Below are 19,189 nucleotides of genomic sequence, written 5' to 3'. Positions count from 1 at the left end.
AAGAGTACCATTCGAAATTCCACACACATTTCCGATTTGAACAAGATACACCTGGAGAAGGTTGGAGGTTACATTGGCTGAAACGTGAGAATTAACACCCAAGATGAAAACAGTAGTCTGAACAATCTAAATAATCTGAATTATCAATCCACATCTCAAAAGTTCAGAAATAAAAGCTGAACTGTTTCTGTATTATTTAGATAAATTGGACAGTTCTCATCTTGAGTGTTATCTGCACAACGTTTTGGTCGATTTAACCTCCGACCTTGATCAGGTGTAAAAATCGCCACGTTTTAACAGAAAAGAAAAGAAACTCTGCACTTTATAGTTTCAAATTTTTGGATCTATTTGGGAGTATCACACAATAACACTTATCCCTGAGTGGCTTCTGGGCCTTGATAAGTGGTGACCCCCTTGTAAAAAAAAAAAAAAATCTCCCTTGAAAATAATAGGTATTTTCTTCTCTTCTCAAACGTCGGTTTGTGTGCTAAAAGCTTTTCACACATGCAACGAACACTGAGAAAATTGGTATTGTCAGAAATATCTGACTCTTGGACGAGAAATATCCACAAATTATCCAGAAACATTAATTCTGTGCTGGTTAACTGAGCCGTTTTTTCCATGGAGGGCCAGTTTTTAGCGTCAACGTTTTTGCAAAGTCATTCACGTTTTGTGATCTCGCTGTACACGTAAAAGAGGTTATTTCAAAGGCCTGTGACGTCATAAGTTGCGTGGGCAAGACAGCTAACATGTTTGCTTTCTTTCACTTCCTTTTCTACTATCACGTTACAGGTTTGAGCTTGGCTACTGCGGGTAATTATTATTTTTTTTTTTTATTGCGCTGGGTAGTCTTGGGTATTGAATTCTTTTTTATAAGGACTTTAGTTGCTCAATACCCATGCTATTTTTTTTTTTTTTTTTTTTTTTTTTTTTTTTTGCTTACAAAATTTTGCTTTCGCTCATCCCCCCCCCCCTTGTCTTTTTTTTTAATTAAAAGCAGATTTTATGATCGGGCAACCTAATACCCTTCCCAATTTTTTTTTTTTTTTTTTTTTACGACCGGGCAACTCCAGCTCCCATCCCCGCCCCGCTAATCTATTATATAAAGAAAACAAATCTGTGTGTTTGTATGTCTGCTAAAGAAGACGAGGAAGAAAACTTAAGTGATTTCTGAAGTGTGTGTGTGGGGAGGGGGTAAACATTGTGCAGATAACACTCAAGATGAGAACAATTGTCCAATTGATTTAAACAATGCAAAGATTCATACCTCATCTCAGAAATTCAGAACTGACCTGTTTTTGATCAGCAAAATTGATATTTCACTAATTAAACATCTTTTGCAAATTATTTTAAATGTGCTTTTCTTGTCGATCACTAAAACAACATCCAAGTTATTTTTATGTTGCCCTTTCCGCACACACACACACACACACACACACACAGGGCATCATTTCATCTTGATTTCAGCTATTTTTTCATTGGCTACACGTATCCATGAAATATGTTTTTCATTTTGTCTAATCTCTAAAAGTGTGGCATGTTTTAGTGACATCACATACAGTGTCATGCTAAAGGCGTTCCTTTCAGAGACCAATAGAACTAGGGTGCTGAATATACACTTTGTCCTTTTATTTGCTACATAAAATAATAATCGATTTTGAACAGATGTTGTCATTTCTGTTAGGTGGTTAACCTTTAACCTTTTTTCAATTTCAGTTTACTATTTTGGGTTGGATCTTCTCCTGTCTTGCTGTTGCTATATTCCCTCTCTTACCTGTTGTAAACCGTGACACAAACTACAATTTTGTGTAAGTCTTAGTCTTTGTTTTTCTTTTCTTTACAGTCCATAAAAGCTGCTGTCACTCATTACATTACAGAATTTAAGATTTTTCAACGAAATGGTATTGCTTATTTGCTAGCTGCTCGATCTGGTGTTGCCTGGGAGTGTATTTTCTTGAAATTTGTTGTACTTCTTTTTTAAACTATGCCGTTATTTTTATTTTTTTTTTTTTGTTTTTAATATTCTTTTATCCTCTCACTTCATATAAATGAAGAATTAGAAAATTATTCCAACTCAGACAAAGTATTTTCTGGGAGGAATCAAATCGAATTACATTTTCTCGTTCTAAACAACACACTACAACATTCCACTAGAAAAATTGATGTACTAGAATTAAATAGTAAAACAGATAAGGGAGGTGTACTTTACTAGAACTTCACACTAAACAAACCATAACCGTTCACATTTTTTTCTCTGCAGTTTTATTACCCTTCAATGACACATGGGGATACTCTGCTGATCGTCTTATCAGTAGGAGGTATGCACCTAAGTAGGCTTCACACTTGCCAGAACTTAAGTCCCCAGATTTTATCTATGGGATTGTCTTAAAGATAATGACTATCAAAACAATCCCAGACTATTCCTGAACTAAAATGGTCCATAACAGACAAAATCAGTCGCATCCCAGTGCACTTGTAATGCAGAGGTGCATATTTCGATATTCTTCTTAACAACATACTGTAACAATCCACAAAAAAAACTTGGTACACCTGAATGGAATAGTAAAAATATTGATTTAGTAGGAATGAAGTTATCAATGACAAAAAGCAATAGACTGGCTTTATTTTATATATTAGATTTGATATTTCTGAGATGAGATATTCTTAGTGTTTACTAACCATTCCATGTGACACCAGGTCACTTTAACAACTACAAAGTACCTATCCCCCCCCAATGTCACTAATGGAATCGTTAATAAAATTTAATAAACCATTTCTGCAATCTACCAATATTTGCTACGAATAAACTTCAGTCTATGCCTAACGTATCCACAAATTTTCAGTCATGAATGTTTATTATGAAGACGTGTTAGACAAAACATGTTAAATGAAGATGTGTTAGACAAAACATGTTAAATTAAGATGTGTTAGACAAAAACATGTTAAATGAAGATGTGTTAGACAAAACATGTTAAATGAAGATGTGTTAGACAAAACATGTTAAATGAAGACGTGTTAGACAAAACATGTTAAATGAAGATGTGTTAGACAAAAACATGTTAAATGAAGATGTGTTAGACAAAACATGTTAAATGAAGATGTGTTAGACAAAACATGTTAAATGAAGATGTGTTAGACAAAAACATGTTAAATGAAGATGTGTTAGACAAAAACATGTTAAATGAAGATGTGTTAGACAAAACATGTTAAATGAAGATGTGTTAGACAAAACATGTTAAATGAAGATGTGTTAGACAAAACATGTTAAATGAAGATGTGTTAGACATAAGTTAGACAAAACATGTTAAATGATGACATTTTAGACAAAACGTCAAATGATAACGTTTTCGACAAAAACATGTCAAGTGAAAACATTAATAATAAAACTGTCAAAATTTTCATTGTGAATGATTAATTTTTTAATTTATTTTGGAAAAGTTTATGCAAAAACCCAAATTCTGTTTCAAATCTACGATTACATAATTCTGTTTCTGATTCAGTAATCACAGAAAATTTGTCCGCCTTCCTTATCTGTTAATTTATGAAATATTTTGACGTTTGTCAACAGATGGAATTATAAATTCTTCATTCGGATTGAAACAATAATGATCTTTTATATTTATTTGATGTGAACATGTATATTTCTTTCAGGTATATATCAGGTGCAATTACAGTCATCTTAGGATTAATCGCTATTTACAGGTGAGTTAATTTTTAATCATTAATTATGAAATCAACATATTTAAAAAAAACTATTTCTTTAAGTATGATACAAAATTTAGTACCAACATCTTGGTAAATATGGCCGGTACTATTTTATTACCTAGCTGACCCTACCTGGCATTGCCCAGTGTTACATATTAGTGACTCTGTCAGTAATGATTAAGTTAGCTAGTGTAAAATTTGACCAGTGTCACATTGAGTGCATGTCATTATAACTAAGATCTGTAAAACATAATCGTTCTCAGGGTTGAATGAAAGATGGTTGACAAGGAAGGTCAAATGGTAGACAAAACAGATTCGAATGGTGGTGAATGATGTCATGTTTTTTGAGCTAGAGAAGCCATGTGCATGAGACACAGCCAATAATGTAGAACAATTTAAGACGTGAATGTTACTTTGATGTTTGTCAGTCTGCATCACTCAGCTTGTTGAGTTAAAAGGTTAAATTTAAGTAAATGATTAAGAAGTTTGTCTCTCCTAAGTCTAGTTTCTTCAAATAAAACTTTAAAGAAACTTCAGTGAACGTCTCCTTGTGTCTTTCCTGCATAAAAAGTTTTATTCATCTTAGTAGAAGACAAAATGATAATGGCCACTCATGAGGAATACCCACAATGCTAAAAAGAAGTGGAAAGTGCATTAAAGACCAGCAACGTATAAACATCCGTACGTATAAAGACATTTAAGTTGGTTTATTTATTACTCATTAAAGGTGTGGTTAAAAATTAGTACAAACCTGATTTTGTACTTCATGCAGTGTTCGCATCAGGCAAGAAGAATAATAAAAATGACTGATGCGTTTACTTATAGGCTGGTGATCTCATGAGGTAACCAGACTTCAGGGTGTCTAATATGCATATGAAAGGCAGATGGTTTCAATAAAAAGGCTGTTAATGAGAGAAGTGTATTCCTTTTGACAGAAGTGAGTTTTGTCAGATGTGTTTTGAATTTTGAGACCGAGAATTGTGAGGAGAAAAAAAAAAACAGCTATGTATTGAATTTTTTTTTTTTTCTTTTTTTTTTTTACGGCCGCCTATACCTAGCAGAGATGTTCCAAAATTCATATTTGGTTCTTCTAAATTAGGCTGTTTGATACTGGTTTCTTGACCAAAAATTTGCCAAACATTGGTGTTATTGTTTTTTTCCTTTGCCTTTGCAAAACTTAATCATGCTTTGCAAAAACAAAAACAACAATTTTAATCCACAAAACAACCAAACCAAACACAATGAATAAATATTTGAAGATATAAACAACTTGAAGAATAAAATGACCAGATTCAGCATTAAATTAACTGAAAAGGATTGATACTCCATAAAACAAAACAACCAAACAAACAATGATCGGTTAATCAGTTTAAGATAGAATAATAACTACGTACAAAATATAAGCATATACACATATCTAATTTTATAGGAGTAGAGATATTAACTCCACGGTGTAATTCAACGTTTGTGTGAACCCATAAACTTCCAAATGGAAGTTTGAAGTTATTTATACAAAGTAGAACATTTCATTTATGAGATATCTTCAATAAGTTTCCAGACTTTTTTTCATATGGGCACTTTTATTAATAGTATATACGGGAGACTCTAGTCCCCTTTGAAGTAATCTCCTCTGGCTGCAATGCACTTGTACAGTTTCAACAACTTCTGGAAGGCCTCATGGAGGTCCTCTTATGTGAGCATGTCAGTGACCCTCTTCGTAGCCTCTTTCATCTCCTCAATTGTCTCATAACGACAGCCTCTAAGGTTTTCCTTTAGCTTATGGAATAACTAAAAGTCACAGGGAGCAAGGTCTGGAGTATAGGGAGGGTGAGGAACAGTCTTGATGCCCATCTTGGTCAAATAGTTTGTGATAGGGATGATGATGCTCAATTCATGCAAGATGGTCCAAAAACAGTCTGAAGCATTCCATATGTTTCTGTGGCATTTTTCTAATTTTAAAACAGAATTTTATTGCATATTGTTCTTCTAAAGTGTCCTCACATTCAGATTGTATTTTTGAAATTCACCAGCTGTGACAATCAGGCTTTAGTATGGTGTATTCCAATTCTTGTTGTAGCTGTTCATTTTAACCTTAAATCATAAAAATTGGTCAGTCATCTCATAAGATGTATAGCAATATGATACTGAATTTTCAAGAGTCTACAACCATTTTAAACGCCTGTATAAAAAAAAGTCTGGAAACTTATTGAAGGCACCTCGTATAGTTTTTATTTATTTTTAATTGAAAATTAATATTTGCTGATGATTTTTTTAAATTATTTTGCAGAACTTCATCAGACAAGAATATTTTTGCAACCAGAAAAGTTGAAATAATCCAGGTAAGAATTGTTTTGCAGTAATATGCATTCAGAGTTGTTTCCATATTGAATGCAGGATGTGATTAGATGACGTAGAAAAGGAATTTTCTGTTTTGAAATCTGATTATGTATAGGAAATTTCCATTAGATATTTAGCTGATGTTTTTGAATAAGTGACATCATGTGCACAAAAGGTCAAATTCAACATGGCATATACACTAGTCTGGGCTTTCTCACAGGGCCTGAGAGGGATATGTAATATTCATGTGTGCTAAGAGCAGTTTAAAGAAAAATAAATACTAAAAAAAAAATAGAGAAAAATATTAAAATGCAGATTGATGTAAAGGAAATGGAAAATTAAAAATTTGTGCTGATTTTTCCACTGGATTAAACAATTTCTTAAATGCACATCAATACCTGTTACCTTTGCCAGAGGATTTTTTTTGCAAATTTAAATGGTGGAATTTGTTGTTGAAAAAATTGATTTTTTGGTGTGTTTTTCTGCAGTTGAAGGTTGATGAGGATTTAAAAGAATTTGACAATGAATGCACACAAAGGACTATTTCCATTCAACTGCACTCTTTTCGGTGACAAAACCGCTCTAACCAAATTCAAGCAAACAATGGATATAATGTTGGTAATTACTTCCTTCTCGCTGCAGGAAGGTGTGAGACTCAGGAAGTTGGGCAAGTGAAGCCTGTACCCCTAAAGGAAGAGCACTCTGGCCTTTTAAAAATTGCCTGAATAGTCCCCTCGGCATTTCCCAGTAGAGGCGCCTCAACCAGTAAGCAATAAACTTTCTCTCTTCCAAAAGACGGGAGGCAACGGCCTGGGAGGGTGGACTTCTTAGGCCTACACAGGACATTTTAGCCTTAATCTCAGTCAACATGGAACAGATAATTAAAAAAAATGTCTCATACTTCATTGGTTTTGGAGCCAAAATAAAAACCTTGGGCACCGTTATAGATGTTAACTGGATTGATAGGAGTTGTATGATTCATTGATGTTATCATTCTTACTGGAACCCACAACATTACTTGAACTACTGACACACTCACATCAATTAGTTTAGGAGTGAATCCTGTACATAGAAATGTTTGAACATATACACACACTAATTTTGTATAAATATAGATATTTAACAATGTTTTTTTTTGTTTGTTTATTTCTTTGCTGTTAGCTGTTGCTGGTCGTTCTTTCTGTCTATGTGGTTTGGTCAACAACGAACAGCCTGGCCTTGCGCAATGGCCTGCCCCAAATAAATCAGTACATCAGTTGGTCTCTTTTGGGTAAGATGTGCTGCCATTTTTTCGTTTTTTCACTTTTCACTTTTCCCTGCAAAATCAATTAAAAAAATTAAAAGAAAGAAAATAATGTAAAACTTTCATGTGTTATTTTCTGTCCTCGGTTTTTGTCTAGAATTCCCCCCATATTAAAAAAAGAAAAATATAAAGAAAAATCTTTATGATGTACGTACACATGATGAAACGAAAATATATTCCAAAAATCATGTAAATTGATGAAGTAGTTTTATTTTTAAATAAGAAAATCAAATTTTATGAGTATCTGAAGAGTGACTGTCTCAGTGGCCATTTTGAAAAAAAATATCAAGAAACAAGAAAGATAACACGACAATAATTCATACTTAACAAATTTATGTTGTAATGCCTACAAATTCCAATTAATTGCTTAAAAATTTTATTTATAAAAATAAAACTACTTTATCAATTTATATGATTTTTGGAATATGATGCTTATTTAATCACAAATACGTACATCATACAGAATTTCTTCTTTGTTTTTTTTTACTATAGGAGAAATTTTGAACGAGAACTCTTTCTTCTAATAAAACAAGTTGAAAAACTGTTCACGCTTTCACTGCTATTCTTTTGTCCCATAGAACTAAGTTTAGAATAATTAAAAACAGATTTTTCAACTACTTCTCATTGTTGTTTTTTCTTATCTCTTTGGTGGCACGGGACAGTAATGTCTTTGAAAAGTGGCTAGAATATCGCTAATAATCAATATAAATGTAGCTAAATTGATGAATCTAAAAGATGGATAAAAACATGAATGGGTCACCATTCATATATATAGAGAGAGAGAAAGATAGAGATCAATTTTTTTTTTTTTTTTTGCCTGCAATATTTTTGAGCAGAAGGCAATACGTAAATGATAATTGGGAATAATTTTTTCTCACCAATGTGAGTCCTCCAGATGGGGAGCAACATATATATATATATATATATATATATATATATATATTTCTATAAATTTGAGTTTTTTTGTGTATTGATATTCATATTAAAAACCCTTTTCTCTATTTATTTAAAAAGAAAATACAACTTTGTTATATATGGGTCATGGAATTGCATTCATCTGCAAAAGATCTAGCTAATTTGCATATTCTTTTAAACATTCATTTTAATTAATTCCCTATTAGTTTTTTTGGTTTTCTTATGGAATGATCATCTTCAGTTAACTATTACGTGTAATTATATTCATGCAGATATTCTACATGATTTATACTTGCGTAATATTTGCATAAAAAGGTTATAGTAAACACAAATCTTTTTCTATGTATATTTATGTATGCGTATATATATATATATGTGTTTAAAAATTTTACCTACCAAACTCCTCTGTCAGTTTTTGTTCTACAGAATTGAAGCTTAATATATAGGGTATTCAAACCCATGTGAAATTTTATATTTTGGTTTTAGCCAGGGAAAATCAGTGCAAAAGTGTGAAAATTAAAAAACTGTAATTTGCCAGGTGAGAGTCAAACGACGGCATTACGAATATGCATGCGTAACATAATAGCTATTAGTTCATGTTTTAATTTTTAGCCTTGCAGCAAACATATCTTCATAGCTCAAATATTAACGTCAAAGGAAAAAGTAAATCGTAAGCTAAACATTTTGGTTTCGATTCTCGGTGGTGGCATATGAGTCATTTTTTAAACTTTTTAAATCATTACTATATATTGGGTCAAATATAATATAATCTGCATTAACCAAAATATATTTAAGCATATTTTATAACAAGGTAATGCCGGGCAGCCTGCTAGTATATATATATAGAGAGAGAGAGAGAAAAAGAGAGAGAGATAAAAAAGGAACAAACCAAGTTATGTGTTCATCAACATTTCATCTTTATTGTAAGACTTCTTCTGGATGAATGAAATTAAGAAAATAAAATAGCAATACAATATTTGAAAATATATTTTTGATTTAATGAAATGTATGACTTTGTTCTATATACATTTCATTAAATCAAAAATATATTTTCAAATATTGTATTGCTATTTTATTTTCTTAATTTCATTCATCCAGAAGAAGTCTTACAATAAAGATGAAATGTTGATGAACACATAACTTGGTTTGTTCCTTTTTTATCTCTCTATCTCATTGGAATACTATTTCCATTATTCTCATCATCCTATATATATATATATATATATATATATATATATATATATATATATATATATATATATATATATATATAAAATAAAAATTACAATTAAATTTACCAAAATGATCCAAGATGGTAAAACTAAAATATATTATAAATATTAAAGAATTAATATTTATAAAGTTATCTCAGCCAGATGTAAAAGCTCGATAAAACCAAATAGGAGATAGAGCTTATAATACGAGCAAACAGGTAATAAAACATGTTAAAAAACACTTTGAAAAAACATATTTAATCTGAAAAGGAAACACTTATCAAGTGTTTCCTTTTCAGATTAAATATGTTTTTAACTCTTTTTCAAAGTGTTTTTTTAACATGTTTTAACTGTTTGCTCGTTTAACATGTTTTAACTGTTTGCTCGTTTAACATGTTTTAACTGTTTGCTCGTATATATATTATATACGAGCAAACAGTTAAAACATGTTAAAAAAACACTTTGAAAAAGAGTTAAAAACATATTTAATCTGAAAAGGAAACACTTGATAAGTGTTTCCTTTTCAGATTAAATATGTTTTTTCAAAGTGTTTTTTAACATGTTTTATTAACTGTTTGCTCGCATTATAAGCTCTATCTCCTATTTGGTTTTATCGAGCTTTTACATCTGGCTGAGATAACTTTATAAATTAATTCTTTAATATTTATAATATATTTTAGTTTTACCATCTTGGATCATTTTGGTAAATTTAATTGTAATTTTTATTTTATATATATATATATATATATATATATATATATATATATGTATGTATATATATATAGCTTAGTGAGTTAGAAGAAGAGAGTAAATTCAATTCTATAAGAGGAGACCTATCGGGATAATATAAAGCTCAACAAGTTTCATTGGAGCTTATATATGGAAACAACAAGAATGGAAAATGAAGTCACAAAAACTATATATTGGTAAATATAGAATGGTTCATTTATTCACCTTTTTGCATTACATTCTATATAATATGCTCCTCCATTTGTCTTAGAATTCGATATAATAATTCCCCCAACATCATCTATAATTTTATTGATTTATTTCGTTCCCGATGAATCCCACGCTAGACATCGCATCCCCATTATGTTACCTAGCATCTTCTCTAATCTTCTGATGAGAAGCATTAAGCTTCGAAATGCCTTTGTATAAAGAGTCCCGTCTATCCCCCAACTAAATGTTTGTATACCCTTATTGAATAAATGAACCATTCTATATTTATCAATATATAGTTTTTGTGGCTTCATTTTTCATTCTTATTGTTTTCCTATATATATATATATATATATATATATATATATATATATATATCTTCTACTAAATAAAAGTCACTTTGTGTGTGACTTCCTTCCTCATAGGTTCTGAAACGGCTGAGCCTATCTTTTGCAAATTTCACACAAAGCTAATTTATATATCTGGCTGTGTTCTTAGATATGTTTTGTACAGAAATTCATCTGATAAGTATTAAAAATAAAAAAAATACGATCCTAAAAATAATCTTTTTTTTTCTGATTGATAAAAAGTTTTTTATAGGGGAATATTTTTCAGCTACCCCGGCCAAGAGAGATAATTCTCAGTAAATCGAGGGAGATTCAATTCTCAGCAAATCATTACTTCTTAAAAAAAAAAAAAAAATCAGAACTATTGTCATCTGGAAATATAGCTCAGTCATAGAGTATTTGACTACAGATCGAATGGTCCCCTGTTCAAGCTCAGGTATATCTCATCATTTTATTTGAATTTTTTCCTATTAATGAGTTCAATTTATAATAAAAAAAGAGGTACCATTTAAAATCACCACAATTCATTTCTTTGTTTGCATATTTTAAAACTAAACATTAATGAGAAGTGACTTTTTTTTGACGTGATATTGTACACAAACACAGATGAAATTTGATGAATGACATTTTCATTATTATTTTTTATTTATTTTTTTTTTTTTGCGAATTAGTCCACAGGGCAAATAATTTTTCATAATATATAATATTCAATAGACGATTGATTCTATCATAATAATACACAATCTGCATAAATTAAAATATCATATTTAAGCATATTGTACGACCGGGCAACACCAGGTGTCCAGCTAGTATATATATATATATATATATATATAAAATATGAAATAAGTTATAAAAATATATATGGCAATTAAGCTACACAGAATATTCCGCGTTTCATTCTCATGAGAATTTGTCAGGCTTATATACATATATAGACGCACAAGTCATTGCATTTACCAAGACTCACACATACATTTTTCTTTTTATTAATCAATCACTACTTATTAAGGCCAAAAGATACTTGAGAATAAAGTTTAATAAGATGAATGCAATTTAATCAATTGAATGGTGGTGAATATTATGTGGAAATTGTGAATGATGAATGGACGACATTTGATTTTCTATGAAGACAGTTTATGGCAAATATTTGTTGACATCGTATTTGAAGATTACTAAGTTGTAGCTTACGGGAAAGCAGATCTATGTGAAAATTGAATAAATGCAGAAAAACTAAAAATGTCCAGATTAAACAATCATTTATTTTTTGTTTTTTAGGTTCGTGCTTTATTTTACCGCTGTTCAGCCATCTTCGAGCCGTGGAGCGCCTCCTCAGTTTGAACCTTGCATTCATCAGTACCTTTTTGCTGATGAGTATCTTGTATCCTTGCGTGAACAACAGCAAAAATTGTCTCATTATTTTTATTAAAAATTCTTTTGTTTCTATTTGTTCTATTTTTTATAATAACTAATGAGTCTCTGCATATCGAGGTTGAAAGTTATTCAAGCATGAGAGGTTATTGAGATGGATTGTCAGTTGAATGATGAAGAATCTTACGAGAGGATTGAAAAAGGTTCACAGAATCATGACATATAAGGAAATATTTGTGTTATTGTAACATAGTCTAGATTTGCCATTAAATGACAACTCGCGTACCAAGTCAGCATTTTAAGTCGTGACGTGGGGATGACCTTTATCTGTTGAGCATAGTTGAAAATTCAGTATAGGTTCTTGAGTTCTAAAAGATGATATTTATTTTAGAAATTATCTTGTTAGTGCTCCGTGAAAAAACTTCACCCTGCTCAGGGGCTCCATGATGTCCTGAAGTTTGGGAAACCCTGCTCTAACGCACTTTGACAATTTTATAATGCTAAAAACAATTTCAAAATAATGAAACAATAACAATTTGTTATTTTATACAAAAAAATAATTAAGTATAACGTGAATATTTTTTATCTGACATTGCTTGCCACAGACTTTGAGTCACTTACTCTTCTCTATCACCAAAATTTGTAAAAAATGTATGAAACTTTGTGGGAAAAAAATACATCTATTTTTTTTTTTCTTATTTTTTGAAAAGAACGAATAAACAAGGTCGCCAAATTGGACTTTTTTGGCTTTTAAATGTCAACTGGTTCCAATATGGGGGAGTGACTTAGTAAAACGTATTAGAAACTGAGCACTCACTAAGAATCTTTAAATACTGAAGTTTTTGCATTTTTTTTTCCATGATCTGGTCGAATAGTGTTGAATCGATAATAATTTGCTGAAAAAATTGAAAAAAGGTGAAAATAAGATACATAAAGGGGAAGGTGCATTGTACAAGTCCACCAAATATTTTTGCATTAATAAAAAAAAAATTTAGGAAATGTTTCATGCATAGAAATTGGCAAGGTGAACTAAATTGATCTGCCACTGATGCGAAAAACAGACAAAATTAGTCAAATTTTTCTTATAATTCTAACCACTGGTATTTCAATGATTAATTTTCTTTAACATAAAAGCTATGAATGTTTCTTTTTATTGTCTTTGTGTTGCCTGCTTTGGTTCTGGTTACAATTGGAATGCATTGCGACTTCATCCGTTTCGTTATCAACAGTAAAAGTAAGAATATTTTTCTTTTTTTTTTCTCTTCGACTTTTTTCAAATTTTTTTCTCTTTGTGTATACGACAGAGAGCTTCGCCACATCATACTCTCTCTCTTTGACAGAATGGTCATTGCTTACCAACTGTGGCACTCTTCACGAATTGTCACCATTGACTCTGGCTCTGTGCTATTCAGAACAACTCAGCCATGCTAATGTTCGTGATTTCCTTCACATTGTCTGACATTCTTGTTTTTGGTCTTCCACGTCCTCTTCTGCCAGTTGTACTAAAGAGCAGATCTTTTGTTATGCTGTCTGTTCTGGCCACATGTCACAAAAATCTCAATTTCCTGTCATTGATATTGTCTAGCAGTCTTCGGCATGGTCCAATATCTCCAGAACCCATTTGTCCACCCAGCTTACACGAAGAAGTCTACGGTAGCAGCACAATTCAAAAGCAGACATCCACATGCTAGAGAGCAACATTTTTCCACTTATCAGCATCCTGGGCGAGTCTTTCAGCTGTCAAGAAAAACCATCCCATTATCAACCCTTATCGTGTTAGCCCATGTCTTCATCTTGTTAGCCCATGTCTTCATCTTGTTAGCCCATGTCTTCATCTTGTTAGCCCATGTCTTCATCTTGTTAGCCCATGTCTTCATCTTGTTAGCCCATGTCTTCATCTTGTTAGCCCACGTCTTTATCTTGTTAGCCCACGTCTTTATCTTGTTAGCCCACGTCTTCATCTTGTTAGCCCACGTCTTCATCTTGTTAGCCCATGTCTTCATCTTGTTAGCCCATGTCTTCATCTTGTTAGCCACTGTCTTCATCTTGTTAGCCCATGTCTTCATCTTGTTAGCCCACGTCTTTATCTTGTTAGCCCATGTCTTCATCTTGTTAGCCCACGTCTTCATCTTGTTAGCCCCCGTCTTCATCTTGTTAGCCCACGTCTTCATCTTGTTAGCCCATGTCTTCATCTTGTTAGCCCATGTCTTCATCTTGTTAGCCCATGTCTTCATCTTGTTAGCCCATGTCTTCATCTTGTTAGCCCACGCCTTCATCTTGTTTGCCCATTCCTTCATCTTGTTTGCCCATTCCTTCATCTTGTTTGCCCATTCCTTCATCTTGTTTGCCCACGCCTTCATCTTGTTTGCCCACGCCTTCATCTTGTTTGCCCACGCCTTCATCTTGTTAGCCCATGTCTTCATCTTGTTAGCCCATGTCTTCATCTTGTTAGCCCACGTCTTTATCTTGTTAGCCCACGTCTTTATCTTGTTAGCCCACGTCTTCATCTTGTTAGCCCACGTCTTCATCTTGTTAGCCCATGTCTTCATCTTGTTAGCCCATGTCTTCATCTTGTTAGCCCATGTCTTCATCTTGTTAGCCCATGTCTTCATCTTGTTAGCCCATGTCTTCATCTTGTTAGCCCATGTCTTCATCTTGTTAGCCCACGTCTTTATCTTGTTAGCCCATGTCTTCATCTTGTTAGCCCACGTCTTCATCTTGTTAGCCCACGTCTTCATCTTGTTAGCCCACGTCTTCATCTTGTTAGCCCACGTCTTCATCTTGTTAGCCCACGTCTTCATCTTGTTAGCCCACGTCTTCATCTTGTTTGCCCACGCCTTCATCTTGTTTGCCCACGCCTTCATCTTGTTAGCCCACGTCTTCATCTTGTTTGCCCATGCCTTCATCTTGTTTGCCCATGCCTTCATCTTGTTAGCCCACGTCTTCATCTGTCTAGCCCACGTCTTCATCTTGTTTGCCCACGCCTTCATCTTGTTTGCCCATGCCTTCATCTTGTTAGCCCACGTCTTCATCTTGTTAGCCCACGTCTTCATCTTGTAAGCCAACGTCTTCATCTTGTTTGCCCACGTCTTCATCTTGTTAGTCCACGTCTTCATCTTGTTTGCCCACGTCTTCATCTTGTTTGCCCACGTCTTCATCTTGTTTGCCCACGTCTTCATCTTGTTAGCCCACGTCTTCATCTTGTTAGCCCACGTCTTCATCTTGTTAGCCCACGTCTTCATCTTGTTTGCCCACGTCTTCATCTTGTTAGCCCACGCCTTCATCTTGTTTGCCCATTCCTTCATCTTGTTTGCCCACGCCTTCATCTTGTTTGCCCACGCCTTCATCTTGTTTGCCCACGTCTTCATCTTGTTTGCCCACGTCTTCATCTTGTTTGCCCACGTCTTCATCTTGTTAGTCCACGTCTTCATCTTGTTTGCCCACGTCTTCATCTTGTTTGCCCACGTCTTCATCTTGTTAGCCCACGTCTTCATCTTGTTAGCCCACGTCTTCATCATGTTTGCCCATGCCTTCATCTTGTTTCTTGTTTGCCCACGCCTTCATCTTGTTAGCCCACGCCTTCATCTTGTTAGCCCACGCCTTCATCTTGTTAGCCCACGTCTTCATCTTGTTTGCCCACGTCTTCATCTTGTTAGCCCACGTCTTCATCTTGTTAGCCCACGTCTTCATCTTTTTAGCCCACGTCTTCATCTTTTTAGCCCACGTCTTCATCTTTTTAGCCCACGTCTTCATCTTTTTAGCCCACGTCTTCATCTTGTTAGCCCACGTCTTCATCTTGTTAGCCCACGTCTTCATCTTGTTAGCCCACGTCTTCATCTTGTTAGCCCACGTCTTCATCTTGTTAGCCCACGTCTTCATCTTGTTTGCCCACGTCTTCATCTTGTTTGCCCACGTCTTCATCTTGTTTGCCCACGTCTTCATCTTGTTAGCCCACGTCTTCATCTTGTTAGCCCACGTCTTCATCTTGTTAGCCCATGTCTTCATCTTGTTTGCCCACGTCTTCATCTTGTTAGCCCACGTCTTCATCTTGTTAGCCCACGTCTTCATCTTGTTAGCCCACGTCTTCATCTTGTTTGCTCATGCTTTCATCTTGTTAGCCCACGGCTTCATCTTGTTTGCCCACGTCTTCATCTTGTTTGCCCACGTCTTCATCTTGTTTGCCCACGTCTTCATCTTGTTTGCCCACGTCTTCATCTTGTTTGCCCACGTCTTCATCTTGTTTGCCCACGTCTTCATCTTGTTAGCCCACGTCTTCATCTTGTTTGCCCACGTCTTCATCTTGTTAGCCCACGTCTTCATCTTGTTAGCCCACGTCTTCATCTTGTTTGCCCACGTCTTCATCTTGTTAGCCCACGTCTTCATCTTGTTTGCCCACGTCTTCATCTTGTTAGCCCACGTCTTCATCTTGTTTGCCCACGTCTTCATCTTGTTAGCCCACGTCTTCATCTTGTTTGCCCACGTCTTCATCTTGTTTGCTCATGCTTTCATCTTGTTAGCCCACGTCTTCATCTTGTTTGCCCACGTCTTCATCTTGTTTGCCCACGTCTTCATCTTGTTTGCCCACGTCTTCATCTTGTTAGCCCACGTCTTCATCTTGTTTGCCCACGTCTTCATCTTGTTTGCCCACGTCTTCATCTTGTTTGCCCACGTCTTCATCTTGTTAGCCCACGTCTTCATCTTGTTTGCCCACGTCTTCATCTTGTTTGCTCATGCTTTCATCTTGTTAGCCCACGGCTTCATCTTGTTTGCCCACGTCTTCATCTTGTTTGCCCACGTCTTCATCTTGTTAGCCCACGTCTTCATCTTGTTTGCCCACGTCTTCATCTTGTTTGCCCACGTCTTCATCTTGTTTGCCCACGTCTTCATCTTGTTTGCCCACGTCTTCATCTTGTTAGCCCACGTCTTCATCTTGTTAGCCCACGTCTTCATCTTGTTTGCTCATGCTTTCATCTTGTTAGCCCACGGCTTCATCTTGTTTGCCCACGTCTTCATCTTGTTTGCCCACGTCTTCATCTTGTTTGCCCACGTCTTCATCTTGTTTGCCCACGTCTTCATCTTGTTTGCCCATGTCTTCATCTTGTTTGCCCACGTCTTCATCTTGTTAGCCCACGTCTTCATCTTGTTTGCCCACGTCTTCATCTTGTTAGCCCACGTCTTCATCTTGTTAGCCCACGTCTTCATCTTGTTTGCCCACGTCTTCATCTTGTTAGCCCACGTCTTCATCTTGTTTGCCCACGTCTTCATCTTGTTAGCCCACGTCTTCATCTTGTTTGCCCACGTCTTCATCTTGTTAGCCCACGTCTTCATCTTGTTTGCCCACGTCTTCATCTTGTTTGCTCATGCTTTCATCTTGTTAGCCCACGTCTTCATCTTGTTTGCCCACGTCTTCATCTTGTTTGCCCACGTCTTCATCTTGTTTGCCCACGTCTTCATCTTGTTTGCCCACGTCTTCATCTTGTTTGCCCACGTCTTCATCTTGTTAGCCCACGTCTTCATCTTGTTAGCCCACGTCTTCATCTTGTTTGCTCATGCTTTCATCTTGTTAGCCCACGTCTTCATCTTGTTTGCCCACGTCTTCATCTTGTTTGCCCACGTCTTCATCTTGTTAGCCCACGTCTTCATCTTGTTAGCCCACGTCTTCATCTTGTTTGCTCATGCTTTCATCTTGTTAGCCCACGTCTTCATCTTGTTTGCCCACGTCTTCATCTTGTTAGCCCACGTCTTCATCTTGTTTGCCCACGTCTTCATCTTGTTTGCTCATGCTTTCATCTTGTTAGCCCACGTCTTCATCTTGTTTGCCCACGTCTTCATCTTGTTTGCCCACGTCTTCATCTTGTTTGCCCACGTCTTCATCTTGTTTGCCCACGTCTTCATCTTGTTTGCCCACGTCTTCATCTTGTTTGCCCACGTCTTCATCTTGTTAGCCCACGTCTTCATCTTGTTTGCCCACGTCTTCATCTTGTTTGCTCATGCTTTCATCTTGTTAGCCCACGTCTTCATCTTGTTTGCCCACGTCTTCATCTTGTTTGCCCACGTCTTCATCTTGTTAGCCCACGTCTTCATCTTGTTTGCCCACGTCTTCATCTTGTTTGCCCACGTCTTCATCTTGTTAGCCCACGTCTTCATCTTGTTTGCCCACGTCTTCATCTTGTTTGCTCATGCTTTCATCTTGTTTGCCCACGTCTTCATCTTGTTTGCCCACGGCTTCATCTTGTTTGCCCACGTCTTCATCTTGTTTGCCCACGTCTTCATCTTGTTAGCCCACGGCTTCATCTTGTTTGCCCACGTCTTCATCTTGTTTGCCCACGTCTTCATCTTGTTAGCCCACGTCTTCATCTTGTTTGCCCACGTCTTCATCTTGTTTGCCCACGTCTTCATCTTGTTTGCCCACGTCTTCATCTTGTTTGCCCACGTCTTCATCTTGTTAGCCCACGTCTTCATCTTGTTAGCCCACGTCTTCATCTTGTTTGCTCATGCTTTCATCTTGTTAGCCCACGGCTTCATCTTGTTTGCCCACGTCTTCATCTTGTTTGCCCACGTCTTCATCTTGTTTGCCCACGTCTTCATCTTGTTAGCCCACGTCTTCATCTTGTTAGCCCACGTCTTCATCTTGTTTGCCCACGTCTTCATCTTGTTAGCCCACGTCTTCATCTTGTTTGCCCACGTCTTCATCTTGTTAGCCCACGTCTTCATCTTGTTAGCCCACGTCTTCATCTTGTTTGCCCACGTCTTCATCTTGTTAGCCCACGTCTTCATCTTGTTTGCCCACGTCTTCATCTTGTTAGCCCACGTCTTCATCTTGTTTGCCCACGTCTTCATCTTGTTAGCCCACGTCTTCATCTTGTTTGCCCACGTCTTCATCTTGTTTGCTCATGCTTTCATCTTGTTAGCCCACGTCTTCATCTTGTTTGCCCACGTCTTCATCTTGTTTGCCCACGTCTTCATCTTGTTTGCCCACGTCTTCATCTTGTTTGCCCACGTCTTCATCTTGTTTGCCCACGTCTTCATCTTGTTAGCCCACGTCTTCATCTTGTTAG

At 35.5% G+C, this 19,189-nt stretch overlaps 1 protein-coding gene across 2 annotated transcripts in view; it reads left to right on the top strand.

Moving 5' to 3' along the window:
* LOC145259727 (GPI ethanolamine phosphate transferase 1-like) overlaps positions 1 to 19,189 on the top strand; it is a 123,480-nt gene that overhangs the window by 84,270 nt on the left and 20,021 nt on the right. For both annotated transcript variants that reach the window (XM_080117421.1, XM_080117420.1), the window contains exons 20-25: positions 1,717 to 1,808; positions 3,652 to 3,702; positions 5,993 to 6,044; positions 7,204 to 7,312; positions 12,039 to 12,141; positions 13,266 to 13,365. In XM_080117421.1, coding sequence (XP_079973547.1) covers positions 1,717 to 1,808; positions 3,652 to 3,702; positions 5,993 to 6,044; positions 7,204 to 7,312; positions 12,039 to 12,141; positions 13,266 to 13,365 — 507 coding nt within the window. The remainder of the gene's footprint in view (positions 1 to 1,716; positions 1,809 to 3,651; positions 3,703 to 5,992; positions 6,045 to 7,203; positions 7,313 to 12,038; positions 12,142 to 13,265; positions 13,366 to 19,189) is intronic.

The sequence above is a fragment of the Euprymna scolopes genome, chromosome 35, assembly GCF_053919585.1.
Source record: "Euprymna scolopes isolate OS-2025 chromosome 35, ASM5391958v1, whole genome shotgun sequence".
Lineage (NCBI taxonomy): Eukaryota > Metazoa > Mollusca > Cephalopoda > Sepiida > Sepiolidae > Euprymna > Euprymna scolopes.
This window is presented reverse-complemented; position numbering and strand designations above follow the sequence as displayed.